The sequence below is a fragment of the Hakea prostrata genome, chromosome 1 (genome assembly GCF_041222555.1).
Source record: "Hakea prostrata isolate BN-2017 chromosome 1, UWA_Hpros_2, whole genome shotgun sequence".
NCBI lineage: Eukaryota > Viridiplantae > Streptophyta > Magnoliopsida > Proteales > Proteaceae > Hakea > Hakea prostrata.
Genome location: NC_142600.1, coordinates 18,018,595 through 18,033,421, shown reverse-complemented (window position 1 = coordinate 18,033,421; position 14,827 = coordinate 18,018,595). Strand labels below are relative to the sequence as shown.

Genomic DNA, 14,827 nt, shown 5'->3' with positions numbered 1-14,827 from the left:
TTTCCTTTCTTTTTATTTTGATAAAAATATAAATTCCTTTTTTTTTTTTGGTTCAAATATAAATTTCCTTTCGGTCATTATTTCTTCTGTTCAATTTTTTTTAGTACAAATGTTCTTTTTATATATAAAGAAATTGTGAAAAGAGGTATTACATATGCCCTTAACAAGGATGGACCTCTGAAAATTTTTCATACTCAATCGACAAGCAACGTAGGGTCGAATAATGAATCCGCTTTTTGAAATTTTGGGGGTAAAATGGCATCGTAGGAAAGAATATTCGGTTTCCATGCTCATCGAAAAGCAACGTCTTCCTATTGGTTGTAAGCTTAAACGTGGTATTAAATTCAAATACATTTCTATTTAAAAATAAAAAACAGCGCAATTTCCAACTAGTTCATGTGGGGTCGATGAGACGTATTTGGTACCAACCGAGATTAACTCTGGTCAGGGTGGCTGACACGTCATTTCGATAAAGATTAGGGCTATAAATGAATAGCTAAAATAATTATTAAGCTGGAAAAGGACAAATGAAGGAATTGAATAATGTTTACTTCCTTGGTTGAAGCCGTGAAGGCGCCAATCAAACGGAGAAGTTCCAAGAACTCACGTTACCTTCTTTTCAACGCCTGCAACAGAGATTTTTGAGGTTTCTCTCTCTCTCTCTCTCTCTCTCTCGGTTCCTATTGTTTTCACCTGAGTATTCAGACTCTGATCTTATCAGCGTTCTTCACAGATCTGTAAAGCCATGGAGTTAATCCAGCTCAAGTTCCTTCTTCCACTTCTTTTTGCTGCCTTTTTGCTCATCCCTTCGATTCAAGCCAAGCCAGTTCGCTATTGTGGTGAGTTTCTTCGGTCGTTGAGTTTTTTTCTTTCTTTTTCCCCCCTTTTCGAATACGATTTATATGCAGTTTTCACTTTTCAGCTATTGTTTGAATTTTTTTTTTATATTTTTAATTGTAACTGCTATTGTATGAAATTTGCTCCTTGGAAATCGCTTTGTGGTTAATTTTTAAGGATCGTAGAATTTGAACGCATTACTTACCAAACGAAAAAGAATTTGGACGCATTGAATTTTTATTTGGTATGTGTTTGAAGTGAGAAGACTGTTTCTTCCTTCATTCTGTAATGTTCTGCTCATCAGGTGAAGACGCCATCGAAATTTTACTCTTCCGGATTACTGACGAAATTGTATCTCTCTGTCTCTTTGCTTGGAGAATTGTTCTTTATGTTTGATTGAATCGATGATTTTTGTGAAAAAAAATGATTCTTCAAGCTTTGATTGCTTAATCGATGGACTTACCTAATAACTGTTAGTGGTAGAATGAATTCGTTGTTGAATCATGCTCGGGCTTGTAAATTGAGTGCAGATAGGAAAGGAAATTATGCCGTTAAGGTCTCTGGAGTTGAGATGTCTCCAGACCCTGTGGTGAGAGGTCAGGCTGCAACCTTCAGCATCATTGCTTCTGCAGGTAAAGCCACTGCTAATTTGTATTGGATATGTTTGTGCTTCCAGTGAATCTTTCTTTTAGAATTCTTTTGTGTGTTAACCTCTTCCTGAACAGAGGATGGTTTTCATGTAAATTCTTGCAGATTAGCAATTTCCATTTAACATACATAATGTACTACGATATATGCTCTAGTTTGTATTAATGTTTCTGTCAATTTGGGCAATATTAACATGAATTCCATAGAAATAGAGAGAAACTGTTGTGCTGAAGTAGAGTGATCTACTGGAATCTTTTCACCCACTCCAACTTCTGGACTGTGATTGAACGGTGACTGTGCTTTATAGAGGATGGTTTTTGTGTAAATTTTTGCAGATTAGCAAATTCCATTTAACATACATAACGTAACTATGATATGCTGTACTTAGTATTCATGTTCCTGTCAATTTGGGCGCTATCAACATGAATTCCATAGCAGCAGAGAGAAAAACTGTAGGGCTGAAATAGAGTGATCTACTTGAGTCTTTTCACCCTATCCTACTGATGGACTTTGGTTGAACAGTGGGTTTGCCTTTTATAGACAACAAAGGTTTAAAAAAAATTGAAGAAGTCTAGAGTTAGTTTATTTAATTTTAGCAGCTTCCTTCTTTTCCTTTTCTAAATGGCAGAATGAGGGTTTTCACTATTCTGCATAATGACATTTTTTTCTGTTCATTATTTGTCACTAAGGTCTAAAGTAATGGTGTCTTACTTTTAAGATGACTACAGGTTAAACGGATGCTGTACATGATCCTTTGATCAAGATTCCATTATGGATTCAATTTTTGTCCCCCCCCCCCCCCCCGCTTGTTCTTGTGGCTGGTTGTTACGTTGATTCCTTGGGCAGTATGTCAAGAGCAATCTCAAAAGGCAACTGATTCTGGTAATAAGGAACAAGGAGTCAAGAGTAGAGTCATAGCCAATGAGCGATGAGTAAGCTACATAACTGCAGGGGATGATGAACAAAACTATTTGATGTGGTGTATCTGAATTCCATATGGGGTCTACGACTCTACAACCTAAGTCTAGGTCAACTCATGCCAGTAGGCTCCTGAGTACTAAATGTGAAGCTTTATGGTCCGAAAACTTGTTGATTGAACCAGCGAGGACATTCAGAATAGGTGAAGGTGGAGTTATTGGCATTTTCTGTATCAAAATTATGACTAAATATTAGCTTTGCTCACCCAAATAGAAGAAGAAGAAAAAGGGGGGAAAAAGAAAAGAAGAAGAAATGACTACACTTCTTGGATTTTTCTGGATGAGGTAGGAACCCTATTTCTGAAATTCTACCCATTTGAACCTCCCACTTTTAGAAGTTGTTTTTCAGTGAAAGCTAATCATTAATGTGGTGGAGGGCCTTGATATTGACATCAGCTCTTACAAAGAAACAACTTTCTATCCTGTTTATGATTTTGACAACGTAATATTGCCTGTTTAATACTCCGTGGATGAATGATATGGAATACCTTTTCCATCATTTTTCTCATGAGTTACTCGCCGAATATTTAATTTACATATGCTGGCTCTGTGCATTTAAACTATGTTATTTCTTGTTTTCTTTAGAACTATACCTGCTGAATCTCTGTGATTTAAAAGAATCACAGATGTTTACACAAACACAGATAAAGTAGCCAGTATTTACTTGGTGCATTTCCACATTTTCTTTTCTTATGTGTATCATTTGTTTGTGTTTCACCTTATTTCATTCGCTTCTAACACTCTTTCACCCTTCCCCAATTTTTTTGGTCTCTCTCTGAGAGTTTCATCATGTGTGAATTTGTGCAAGCCCCATTTGAGGACTGGCGGTTTTGTTGGGAGTTTCATTTTCAAATGGTTTATAGTTTTTACTGAAATTGATGTTAATAAATGTACTCCATGCAGCTGAAGGCATTACAGGTGGGAGCATGGTGATTGATGTTTCATATTTCGGGGTCCCCATTCATAAGGAGACCCATGACCTTTGTGCAGAAACATCTTGCCCTGTTTCAGTTGGCAAATTTGTGATATCTCACACCCAGGTTTTACCAGGATTCACACCACCGGTTAGTTATCCTTCCTACTAGTTTATAACTTTAATCATTAACTCCGTACACTTTCACACCTCTAGGTATAATGGCATGCTGACTCATAAGTCAAACTGCCACATTCAACTCAACTACCAATCATTGTAGACTACCAAATATTAATGCATGAAGTTCATTGGTTGAACCCGGTGCCAAAGGTTTATGTAGAAGCATTCTTTAGGGCCTTACCTCAGCAATTTTCGCTGAGAGGCTGTTTCAATGTACTGACGTCAGGCTACAACTGTGGTGGTCCACTGACCATTTTGTCAAGGCCAGCCCCTTTATGAAGTTCATTAATTATGAAAATTAAATTTTCATTTGCAAAGCCCCCATTATCTGAAGCAGCCCAGCCCAGCACGCCTAAGAAACAAATTTTTATTTTTTATTTTTTGGTGGGGGGGGGGGGGGGGGGGACCCCTGCTGCTGTGCCAGGGAAGTTAGTGTTGATGCAAAAGAAGCAGCGTTATCTGGTCGAAGTGCTTTTTGGTCTAATGGAGGGTGGAGAACAACAATGAAGGGTCGGATGTTGTTGGTTGGTGCTAATGGTTTAGACATGATCATGAAACAGCAAAGAGAAAAGGTGGGAAGAGTGAGGAAACTAGAAGTAGACTACAAGAGGGACTGAGGGTGATGGTGGTTTCTCTATATGCTAGCCAATGCTTTTATGCAAATTTTGATGTGCAACAGTTCCGGCAATATACCTTTGACACTCTTGTACCATAGTGAAGGAGTAGGTGAACAGGGGGAAAAGGAGGAAGGATGTGGGATCAAGAAGAGAAGAAAAAATATTAGAATTTTGGTCATTGAGACAAAAAGAACTCCGGTGGGATTTGGAAGCAAATACAATCGTACTCTCCCCACTGGGGCATGCACAAAGAAAGAAGTCCTCTTTTCATCAGGTGGGTTTTAAGCAGGTCATATTGCAGAGGGTTTCCAAGTCTGCTTAACACACAGGTCATATAGGTGTTGGTAAGAACTTGTTGGTGGAGGTTGTATACGTTTGGCATGAATGGAGGGAAACTCAAAAAGAGAAAGAGAGAAGGGGGGGGGGGGGGGAGGGGACAGAGGTAGCCAGTTTGATGGTTATTCATTTTCCATGTTTGCAAGGATTATAAGCTAAGTGACCTTCCTGGGCCTTGTTAGTTCTTGTAGCTAGGATTTGGCGTAGAGTTGCATACCAAAGGATTGAATGTCACCATTCAGTGTATAATTGAATCTTTGAAATTGAATCAATAACAATGAATTAAGATGCTTCCAGTCTTTGACAATTTCTTTAATTTGCAGGGTTCCTACACACTAAAGATGACAATGAATGATGCAGATGAGGATCTGTTGACTTGTGTTACCTTTGATTTTCGTATCAAGGTGGGATCATCAGTGGCTGCTATTTAAGTGGTTGAACATGGTCTTTTAATGTTGTCTGTTACACATCTACACATTGTAAAAAAAGATAAATCCCTTTTGAGCTTTCATGTCAAAAGGTACATACTGTCAATTCTCTCTGATTTTGGGGTCATGTAGTCCTCCCATTTTGGGATGAGATTTCCAGCGTTCTAGTTATTGCCATTCTCATATATATCTGAAAGCTGAAATAACTGTTTATGAATGTCATTCAAATTCAATAATTTGACAAATGACTCAAGACAAAGGTAGCTCTGGCTAAAATCAAAGGAACATGCTTTTATTCTTATCATTATATTTCATCTTGCCAGGACTTTGTTCTCATCGCTGACCTTCAAGCCTTTTGCATCTGTAAATTCTGACCATGTTATGAATGAGGTTATAATGAGAATCATAGTCAGGAAGCTGGTTTTTAGGAGGTAGATATCGATTACAAGGACGATTGAGGGAGGGAAATATACTGTCGGAGTTTGGTCTCATCCTAACTGATTCAGCTCAACTCCAAGTCTCCAATGTGGATTCTGAGTTTTGAATCCTTGCACCAGATAGCCTTTTGAATGGAGAATTTGTGGGGAACAGGTGAAAATTGTGGGCATAGTTGAATGGGAGAATGTTGGTGGATTGACTACCATGGCACCACTGGAGATAAACAACTGAGAGCTCATGGAGTAGTAAATCATTCAAAAGAAGTTGAAGATGTAATGTGAGAATGACAAATGGCCACTAAGAATTTACAATCTGAACAGACTAAAGGAAATTGCTTCACAGAAGCGTAGCCTGCATATATTTTCGTCAACCAGGTAAAACCTGGATTTCCTGAACCCCTAGCTGTGTTTTCCAAAAACCCGCTGGAGAAATCAAAATTGGCAGGAAAAGAATAATAAGAAAGAAAAAAAATGCTTAGAATGATCCGTCTATAGGTAACTTTGAAATCAGCAGCACAAATCCTGCAGATCTAAGTTAAGGAACCAGGCATTTTGCCCAAAGCAATGGCCCTTGACCCTAGCCAAGATGTCATGACTAATTATTATTAGAGATTTTTGCCTGTGAGTCCCTTTAAAAGTAGACCGAAAGGATGAAACGAAATCCGCTTTCGCATTCGTATTCGTTAAGGGTATCCGTATCCAAAATTTTCTTACCGGAAAATATCCGTATCCGTTCATTAGCACCGGATTCGGACGGTTGCTACGGATCGGTAATATCCGGATATTATCCGGTGGGTATTTACTTTTTCTTTAAAATAAGTGATAATCGGTTCGGATCCGGCGGTTCGGTCGTTCGCCGGATTAGATTTATAATAAACATGTAAAGTGACAATTATCAATAAATAATCGGATTTTTTCGGATCGGTTTTTCGGATATCCGTAGTTTCGTTCGTTCGGTGCCTTCTCTTTTTGCCGGTTCGGTTCGGTGCGGTTTGTCGGTCGGGTCCGGTCCGTGGCCTTTTGCCAATTTTTTTTATTTTTTGGTAAAGACAATAAACAAATGTTGAGTCATGTTAATGCAATATATTACGTACGTGTCTTTAGCAGACTAACACCGTTAGCCGCATGACCTCTTCAGCAAAATGTGACGATTATTACAGATTTCTAGACCAAAAAGGATCAACTGAGCTACTTTACGATGGTACAAGCCATGATGTTGTTCGTCTACCTAGTGACAACCTCGTAGTAAGAGACAATAAGTTCAAGAGAGTCATGGGTTCAAATTTCTATTCCTCTCCACACCTTTTTTCTCACCTCCTATCCCCATGTTTGTGGGGCCCAGTCCTTGTGACTGGTCTAAATATGACAAAAAAATTTCTTTTTTTGAAAATACTCGGAATTTATCTCAAAAAAAATCTGAATTTTTTTTTTTAAAACCGAAGCCCACTGATGCCAAAAGCTGCCCTACTTTGCTCGTAACAGAACTGCTCAAGCTAAAACGGGCCTTGGCCAATGAATTATGATTAGTGACCGTTCCCCATCCACCACTCTCCTGATCCCAACGCAGCAGCTGTGCTATTTTGCATTTCTTGACTTTTTTTTTTTTTTTTTTTTTTTTCTTTTTCAAATTTAAAATGTATATTACGGTTTTCTAGCCGTTGAAACTCAGAACAGCACAGGAAGTTCTCGTTAGTCCTCCTGCAAACTCATCAGCAGAATTCTTTTTCGTTCCTTGTGAATTTATCTTTCAGGATTCGACCTCGTTAGAGGTGAGAGGAAGAAACTGAAATTAGGTGTTTCTTCCAGAACTTCAAGAAGAAGAAATGAAGGCCATGAAGGGAAGATGCCTGAAAAAATTGAAATCGATTCAACCTATCACTTCCTTGAAAGCAGGTCGAGTTCTTCAGCAAAAAGTCACAGATGGGATCTTGATTTCCTTCCTTCCCCATTCTGTCAACTGGGTACCTCAGACTCCACCTCTCCGGAAAGAACAAGATGACAGAATCAATCAAAGCAATCAGCCCAAGCTGGAGCCCTACATTGTCTCGGAGCCTATGGAAAACCTTGAAGACGACCAAGAAATCGAGCTCAGTGTACAGGATAATGGCTACAAGGAAAACATCAGGCCCCCGATCAAGTCTTCGAAAGATCACTCTTTCGCTTCCATCAGGCAAAATCAAAATCCAGAATTGCCTATCTTCTTACCAGAGCCCGCAAACTGTCGTCTTCAAAACGGTACCTCGACGGAGCTCGATGCCTCAACTTTCCGGCGACCAGACCCTCCAACTGTCGGTACCAATTCAGAAATTCCAGAACCCGCAACACATCCAGGCACCGTGGCAGAAATAGACATTTCGTCTTTCCGTCGACCGGAGCTGAATTCAGGAAGTCTATTTGATCCCAAACTTCTTGCAGCCTTTGAGCAGGCAGTGCAAGATTACTTCAGCGCCCAAGAAGCAGAGAGAAAAGCAAGAGATGTTGCAGGAATGGGTACAAAAGAAAGGGAAATTGAACCTGAACTTGAACCTGAACCTGAACCTCCTTCAAAATCTCTCCAGACGGAAGAAGATCCCCTGTTGGAATTTGAAGAGAAGTGCCCACCTGGAGGAAGTGATTCCGTGATCCTTTACACCACAAGCCTCCGAGGGATAAGAAAGACGTTCAGCAATTGCAACAGCATCAAATTTCTGTTGGAAAGCTTCAGGGTTTTGTTCTTTGAAAGAGACGTGTCGATGCACTTGGAGTACAGGGAAGAATTGTGGAGGACCTTGGGAGTCGGAGTAGTCCCTCCAAGGTTGTTCATTAGGGGAAGATACATTGGAGGAGCCGATGAGGTATTGGGTTTGCACGAACAAGGCAAGTTGAGGCTTCTGTTGCAGAGATTACCGACAGATAAGTCTGAAGGCCCGTGTGAAGGGTGTGCTGGAGTACGATTTGTGCTCTGCTTCAAATGCAGTGGCAGCCGGAAGGTCATTTCAGAAGTAGCAAATGAGGAGGAAGAATTACCCATCAGGTGCCCTGAGTGCAATGAGAATGGATTGATAATTTGCCCCTACTGCTGCTGAATTTCACTCTGTTTCTTCTGTTTCCTCCAAACTTATTTTGTTACATATTATTTAAACTCTTTGGGCTTGAGGCGTGGAGTTGAGAATAACTGAGCTGTCTTTCTATGTGTTAGCTTTGTCCATATTCTGGGGATTAAAAAACACAGTTCTTATCCACTATTTCATAATTTCTTTGCTATTTGCAGCAGAAGTAATTTAATAGGCTTCTTGATGAGTTCTCTGCGCAGATAAATCCAAGCAACCACTCCAGATAAATAAGTTTTCCATCGTCGAGCTTTGTGTATCTCTGTTATTGGATTGTCTGTATCAATTATCTAATGACCCAAAAAGATCAAGCACCAATAAAGGCCAGAAGAGAGAGGGGGGATTGTTAGAGGAGGGGAAATGAAATAGAATAAATGGAAATAGGGAGAGACTTTTAAAAAAATCCAAGCAACCACTCCGGATAAATTAGTATTCCATCATCGAGCTTTTTGCATCTCTGTTATTGGATTGTCTATATCTATTATCTAATGACCCAAAAAGATCAAGCACCAATAAAGGCCAGAAGTGATCTGCAAGTAATCCTAAGAGTTCTGTAGCCAAAATATGTCTAGGAATCATGCAAGAAAAGGTGCCATGCCACACTAACTCACAAATTAACACAGAAGGACAGAAGCATATGGTTTACTAAATCTATCCATGGTAAAGAAGGCCTCCCACCAAGATCTTCCAGCAAAACTCCCTGGATCCCATTCGCAGTTTAAGATTCCAAATTATACACCATACCACTAAATTATCCAAAGTTGCTTACAAGTTAAACTGATGATGTCAGAGCAAACTATATTGCAATCACAACAGCATATTAATAAGATACAAATGGTCTATGCCAGAAAGCCACAAGAAACCCTTATGACAATGGCAATAGATGGTCATTGGGTGTAGATCCTAAATAAAGACCACAAAATCAAGAGGAGAAAATACATATGGATCTTCAGCAGCTACCAGAAGATGCCTTGTTTTGATGCTGTGGATCTTCAGCAGCTAACAAAAGATGCTTTGTTTTGATGCTGTGGATCATCACAATTTACTAAGCATCTCTCTATAGGTTCTATTTTATCCTGGCTCTGCTTATGGATTACATTATCTGGTTGATTATCACCTAATCTGGCCTCTCCCTCCTTGGTGTCCTGAATGTTGATAACTTTCTCTGCTTTAGTCTCCCCAGGGATTGTCTCCTGTTCTGGTGCATTGACATATTCGCTATAAGATCCCTCCTCTGCCACTTTGATTTCTTCAACAGAAAACACCTCTGTTGCTTTGGTTTCTTCTGCAGAAGTCACCACCTCAGCAACTTTCGACTCTCCTTCTGAAGCTGCCTTCTCATTGGGAACATCTGTTGAGGGCAGTGCCTTGGATTCTGCTGGCTTTTGCTCAATATTTTCCTTACTTTCAGACAGCTCAGGATTCTGAGGCTTCTCCGTACCCGTTTGCTCAGCCTTCTCCTTGCTAGTCTGCTGAGAATCCTGCTTGCAAGTATTATCAATCATTAAAGCAGCATCAGTAGCAGCTGCATCCTTCTTCTTTCCTTCATCCTCTGCCTCATTCATTTCCACATCTGCATTTGCTTTAATTTCTTCCAGAGCTGAAGGCATAACATCTTTCTCTCCTGGAGCATTGCCTTGATCACCACCACTATCTTTTTTCTCTTCTGCTTCTTTCTTTGAGTTTGATTTTCTCTCTCGCTTCTTTGGAGGTTCAGCTTCTGGTGTGATAGAAATCCTTGTCTTTTCATTAATTCTTGCAGAACGCCTTGGTGTATCACCTGTTTATTAATCAGAAAAAATATTACAGTTGATTTCACTTACATGCAAATCCACATCCATGTATCTATTTGCCATGGGCAGAGTGAAGGATTAAAACACGTACCAGTGCCCCAGTCAAACTCACACAGAGACGGCCCCCCAGGGTGAGATTTGAGAAACTGCTCTAACTGTCTCTTGTTCTTAATCTCTTCACCAGTAGGTGATATGAAAACTATTTCATTCCTCTTTGGTGTCCCACCTTTCTTTGGAGTGAACTGTAGCAGAAGCAACATACATATAAATGGAGAATACAATGGAAGGAAGAAAGGTGACAAGAAGCAACATACATATAATGGAGAATACAAGGGAAGGAAGATAGGTGACAGCATGACTACATGCTTAGTTAAAAGTACTCAAAATATCACATAAACAAACTAAAGTAAATAAATGAAAAATAGGTGGCCCCATATCTCAATCAGTTTATGGCAAACCAAGAGGAACCCAACATAGATCTTATGAACTGTTGAAAAATCCACCTATTTTCATATACAACAATGTTGAGAAAAGTTCTTACAAAAAAAATGTTTAAGGGGAAAAATATACCGAAATTGTTTTTTGACAAAGAAGCAATTTCACAAACCCAGAAGCCACTCTTTGATATTATTGTGTATTTGTTATTCTCAGACCACTACATATCCAGAAGTGATGAGTAACATCTCAAGAGTACATTCATATTTCAAAGATCATATCTTGGAAAGCCATAAGACCTTTAGAGAACAATTAGTTTTGAACTTTAACAAAACCTAGGACCTTAACTGCATGATGAAACAAGCAAAAATCCATGAAATGACAAGTTGAAGTAGCTGCCATGAAAGACAACAGTTGAAAGATGGTTCACAAGACATGCAATATTAAATTCAATAATGAATGAAGAGCGTGGGTCCAAAATGACCATATTGTCTTTCTAAGCAAGCCATTGTACTACCTTACATCGCTAGTTGGTATCAGATGCTTAGGAAGCTCCAGCTTCACCCACTCCAAATATCACTCTGCAGTGAGGGCATGCACCCAATGGCTACTTTTTTTTTTTTTTTTTTTTTTTTTTTTTTTTTTTTTTTTGCCCCCCCCCCCCCCCCCCTTTCCCTTTTTTTTTGTTGGTTTTTTTTTTTTTCTCTTTTTTGAAAAAAAAGCGCTTTCTTTTTTTCCCCCCCCGGGGGAAGGGGTTTCGAGGTTGCCCCCCCTTTGGGGCCCCCCATTTTTGGGGTTTCTCCTACATCACTACTACATGTCCTAGATTACTCAAGATGAAAAGGTTAATGAAACATATCAGAATGTTACAGAGGTGAATATCAACTTGCTGTGGATCTCCCATCCTCAATTCCTCTCCACTGTCTCCTTGGCTAGTCCAACCTCCACAACCCCATCTTCCCTCTGAATCTTCTCTCCTTCGCCAATATCCTTCGCTCCATCAAGTCTGCCCTGAAAGTCTAGAACTCTTCCACTTTTGGCAATATCCCTGACAAGGTCTCCTCTTATAGTTATAACCTCCCCCGCATCCAATCTGACCTCTCCAACCCCCTTCTTGACTTGGAAGAGAAGCGCCTTTCTGCAGAACTGACCACTCCCATCTCTTAGAAGAAAAATACCTCCGCCAAAAAGCCCACATCAAATGGCTCCAGCTTTAGAGACTCTAACTCTGCTTTCTTTCATTGCTCTCTCAAGGTGCGAAACAATTTCAACTCCTTCTCTCTCCTCCTTTGCAGTGACAGGTCTCCCACTGCCACTGTGTGGGGCATCAAGGAGTCAACCCCCCCCCCCCTTGCTCCTGTATCCCCTCCCATCTCATCAAAAAATTCAGCCCCCCCGATCTCTGGCCCTCCCTCAACGCCATTCTCTCTGACAAGGAAATTGCTGCTATTGTCCAATCCCACAAAAGCAATTGGGCCCCCAGCCTGGATGGCTTCAGTATGGGCATCTCCTTGGCCTACTAGAATCTCATCAAAGACTCTCTCTTCAAAGCTACTAAAGCTTCTTCTTCAACCCTAACCTCCTCCCCCTATCAACCAAACTTTTCTTTGCCTTCTTCCCAAAGTTGTGGGAGCCTCCCCTCTCTTTAACTTCAGGCCTAGGACCAATATCCAGGAAATGGACCATCCATTCCTTGTAGATGTGTGACATGTGTCCCAACATCACACCAAAAGGTTGAGGTCCATTTACAAGTAACATCATTTTTTTTAATTTAATCACAACTCTTTGATGTGACTTACAAATGGATTTCAACCATTTGATGTGATGTTGGGGCACATGTCATACATCTACTTCCTTCAGGCATATATCTCTCTACAACCTTCTCTATGAATTCATCCCCAAAATCCTTGCCAACTGTCTCCAAAAGGTTGTTTCCCTCCTAGTCAATCCCAAACAATCGGCCTTCATTGCTGGTCGGAGCATCTTTGATAACATCCTCCTCTATGCCGAGGTAGTCCAAGGCTTTGACTGCAAGCAATCCTTTGCCCTCCTTATTGACTTCCATAAGGCTTACAACTCCTTGAGATGGGACTTCATCCTTAGTGTCCTCTCCTAAATGTTTGACCCTCTCCCTTCATCCATTAGATCCACCCTTGTACTTCCTCCCCTTCCTTCTTTGTCATCGTCAATGGATCCCTTACTAGCTTCTTTTAGCCGAAAGTGAGCATCCATCAAGGGTGTCCTAGGTTCCCTTTCCTCTTCTTTCTTGCCCTTAAGGTTCCTCTCCCGCAGTCTCCAAGCCAACACTAATCAACACCTCATGTCTACCCTTCCCAAGTGCAAAAACTCTAACATCACTCACCTTTCCTTCACTAATGATCTCAAAATCTTTTGCAAAGCCAACTCTTCCTCCATTTTCCTCTACCTCTTTATATCCCTCTCTAGCCTTCGGGTCAATCTCTTTAAGTCCAAACTCTTCCTCTCTAGAGTCTCTAAAGATGTCTCTAACTCTCTTATCCTTCTTACTAGCTTCTCCAAAGGCTCCTTCCTCATTAAGTACCTCAACCTCCCCCTTATTCCCTCTCACCTTTGTGGCCCATCATTGTACCCCCATATTGGACCTTATCAATAAATGCCTCCAACTTTGAAAAGGCAAATTTCTCTCCTATGTTGGTCGTGTAGGCTTGATCAAGTCCGTCCTAGGGCTACAATAGGTTCAGGTTGGGCCGGGCTTTTGCAATCCCAAGCCCAGCCCTATGTATTTAATCTAACCTATTCCCGCCCTGACCCTAATTCAGGGCAAAGGGTTATTGTCCCTAACCATAAGCCTTACAGGGTCAAGCCAAGCCCATTCTCGTCCTAATTGGCCCTGTCCCTAGCCCTGGCCCTGATTGGCCATATCCTTGTCATTGTTCCTAATTCTTGAGATCAAACATCAGGGTCCAAATTAGGGCCAAGATCAAGGCTAAGGTCAAGGCTAAAAATAAGGGACAGGTCAAGACAGGCATGATGGGCCAAAGAGTAATCCCAAGCCCACCCTTGCCCTAGTTAGGGCCATAATATTTTGGCCCTAACCAACCCTCAAGGCCAAAATCTTGAGCCCAAACCCTGTTAGGGCTTAGGGTGGGTCAGGGCCATTAGGGCCAAACTTACACCCCTAGTCTGTCCTATAATCCTCCTACATCTACTAGTGTGGCATCTTTTATGAAACCCGGCCCTAACCTTAACCCGGATACTCTTTGATTGTAGGTCCGAAGACCCGAAGTAGAAGTGAAAGTCAACTATGGGCCATATTGGTAGAAGATATAGTGTTCGACTCCGAACCTATGGAGATTGAAGATGATGCCCCATACTTGAAGTCAGTGTTAGATATAGAGAAGAGACTGCACCTTGATGAATAGAAGATTAGTTGATGACCTTAGAGCTTGGTGGGATATGATTTAAAGCCATTTTTCCATTCTAGGTATGTTATAGAATATGTGTTTAAAGTTTCGTTTGATTCCGAGTAGTGGAAGACCCTCAAATCCCTATTTTTGGCCTTGCTATCAGCCTGGGTCGAGTGCTTGGGTCGACTGGCCAATGCTACCCAGCCAATCGACCCAGAGTTGCTGAACTCGAACAGAATCTTCTGTTTTGAGAATCTTGCTATATATACCCCATGACTTCGTGATTTTAGTATCCCTAGCCTCCATAACACTTAGAGAACGAAGGGAAACCATCTCCAAGCCTCCAAGAGTGAAGAAGAAGACCTAATCTTGCAATCTTGCAAACTCTCTCTGTTCTTCATAGGTAGTAATCTATCTTTTATGTTAATGATTTATTCTTTCCATGATCACTCTCATCTCTCGAACCGAGATTATGATGAAGATGCTGCAACCTTGTAGTCATATCTTTACAATCTCTTTTCATTCTCTTGTACTATGATCATCTCATTCATTCTTGACATGATTCTTTTGATTTCTTCTTAAACTATGATAATATTTCCTATTTTGATTCATTCTAGCATTATAAATGCTTCTCTATGATTATTCATACCTCTTATCTACTGTGTTCTTGTACTAGAATGAGATCTAATCATCTCTAGTTCATCTCTTTCATTCATAGCATGTTTCCAATGAAAACTATGATTTTTACCAA

The 14,827-nt window shown here is 40.5% G+C and overlaps 3 protein-coding genes across 4 annotated transcripts in view; 2 read left to right on the top strand and 1 right to left on the bottom strand.

The window, feature by feature from the left end:
- The first annotated feature begins 537 nt into the window (after nucleotides 1-537).
- LOC149028013 (uncharacterized) lies at nucleotides 538-5,241 on the top strand. 2 transcript variants are annotated; one of them, XM_089167805.1, is made up of 5 exons: nucleotides 538-646; nucleotides 734-839; nucleotides 1,368-1,469; nucleotides 3,366-3,526; nucleotides 4,832-5,241. In XM_089167805.1, the coding sequence occupies exons 2-5, from the start codon at nucleotides 746-748 to the stop codon at nucleotides 4,937-4,939; spliced, it is 465 nt and encodes a 154-aa protein (XP_089023931.1). In that variant the 5' UTR covers nucleotides 538-646; nucleotides 734-745; the 3' UTR covers nucleotides 4,940-5,241. The 2 variants fall into 2 exon arrangements, with proteins under 2 accessions (XP_089023931.1, XP_089023923.1); XM_089167797.1 differs by lacking the exon at nucleotides 538-646 and having other exon boundaries at nucleotides 654-839.
- Nucleotides 5,242-7,055: 1,814 nt separating this feature from the next.
- Nucleotides 7,056-8,589, top strand: LOC149028012 (uncharacterized). The gene has a single exon (XM_089147628.1). It carries the CDS (start codon nucleotides 7,197-7,199, stop codon nucleotides 8,436-8,438), a length of 1,242 nt encoding a protein of 413 aa, XP_089003754.1. The 5' UTR covers nucleotides 7,056-7,196; the 3' UTR covers nucleotides 8,439-8,589.
- Nucleotides 8,590-9,096: 507 nt separating this feature from the next.
- The window catches only part of LOC149028011 (uncharacterized), a 30,202-nt gene continuing 24,471 nt past the window's right edge, over nucleotides 9,097-14,827 (bottom strand). The window contains exons 2-3 of the mRNA XM_089147622.1: nucleotides 10,347-10,497; nucleotides 9,097-10,242 (exon numbers count right to left, since the gene is read on the bottom strand). Of these exons, the coding sequence (XP_089003748.1) occupies nucleotides 9,455-10,242; nucleotides 10,347-10,497 (939 nt within the window). The 3' untranslated portion in view covers nucleotides 9,097-9,454. The remainder of the gene's footprint in view (nucleotides 10,243-10,346; nucleotides 10,498-14,827) is intronic.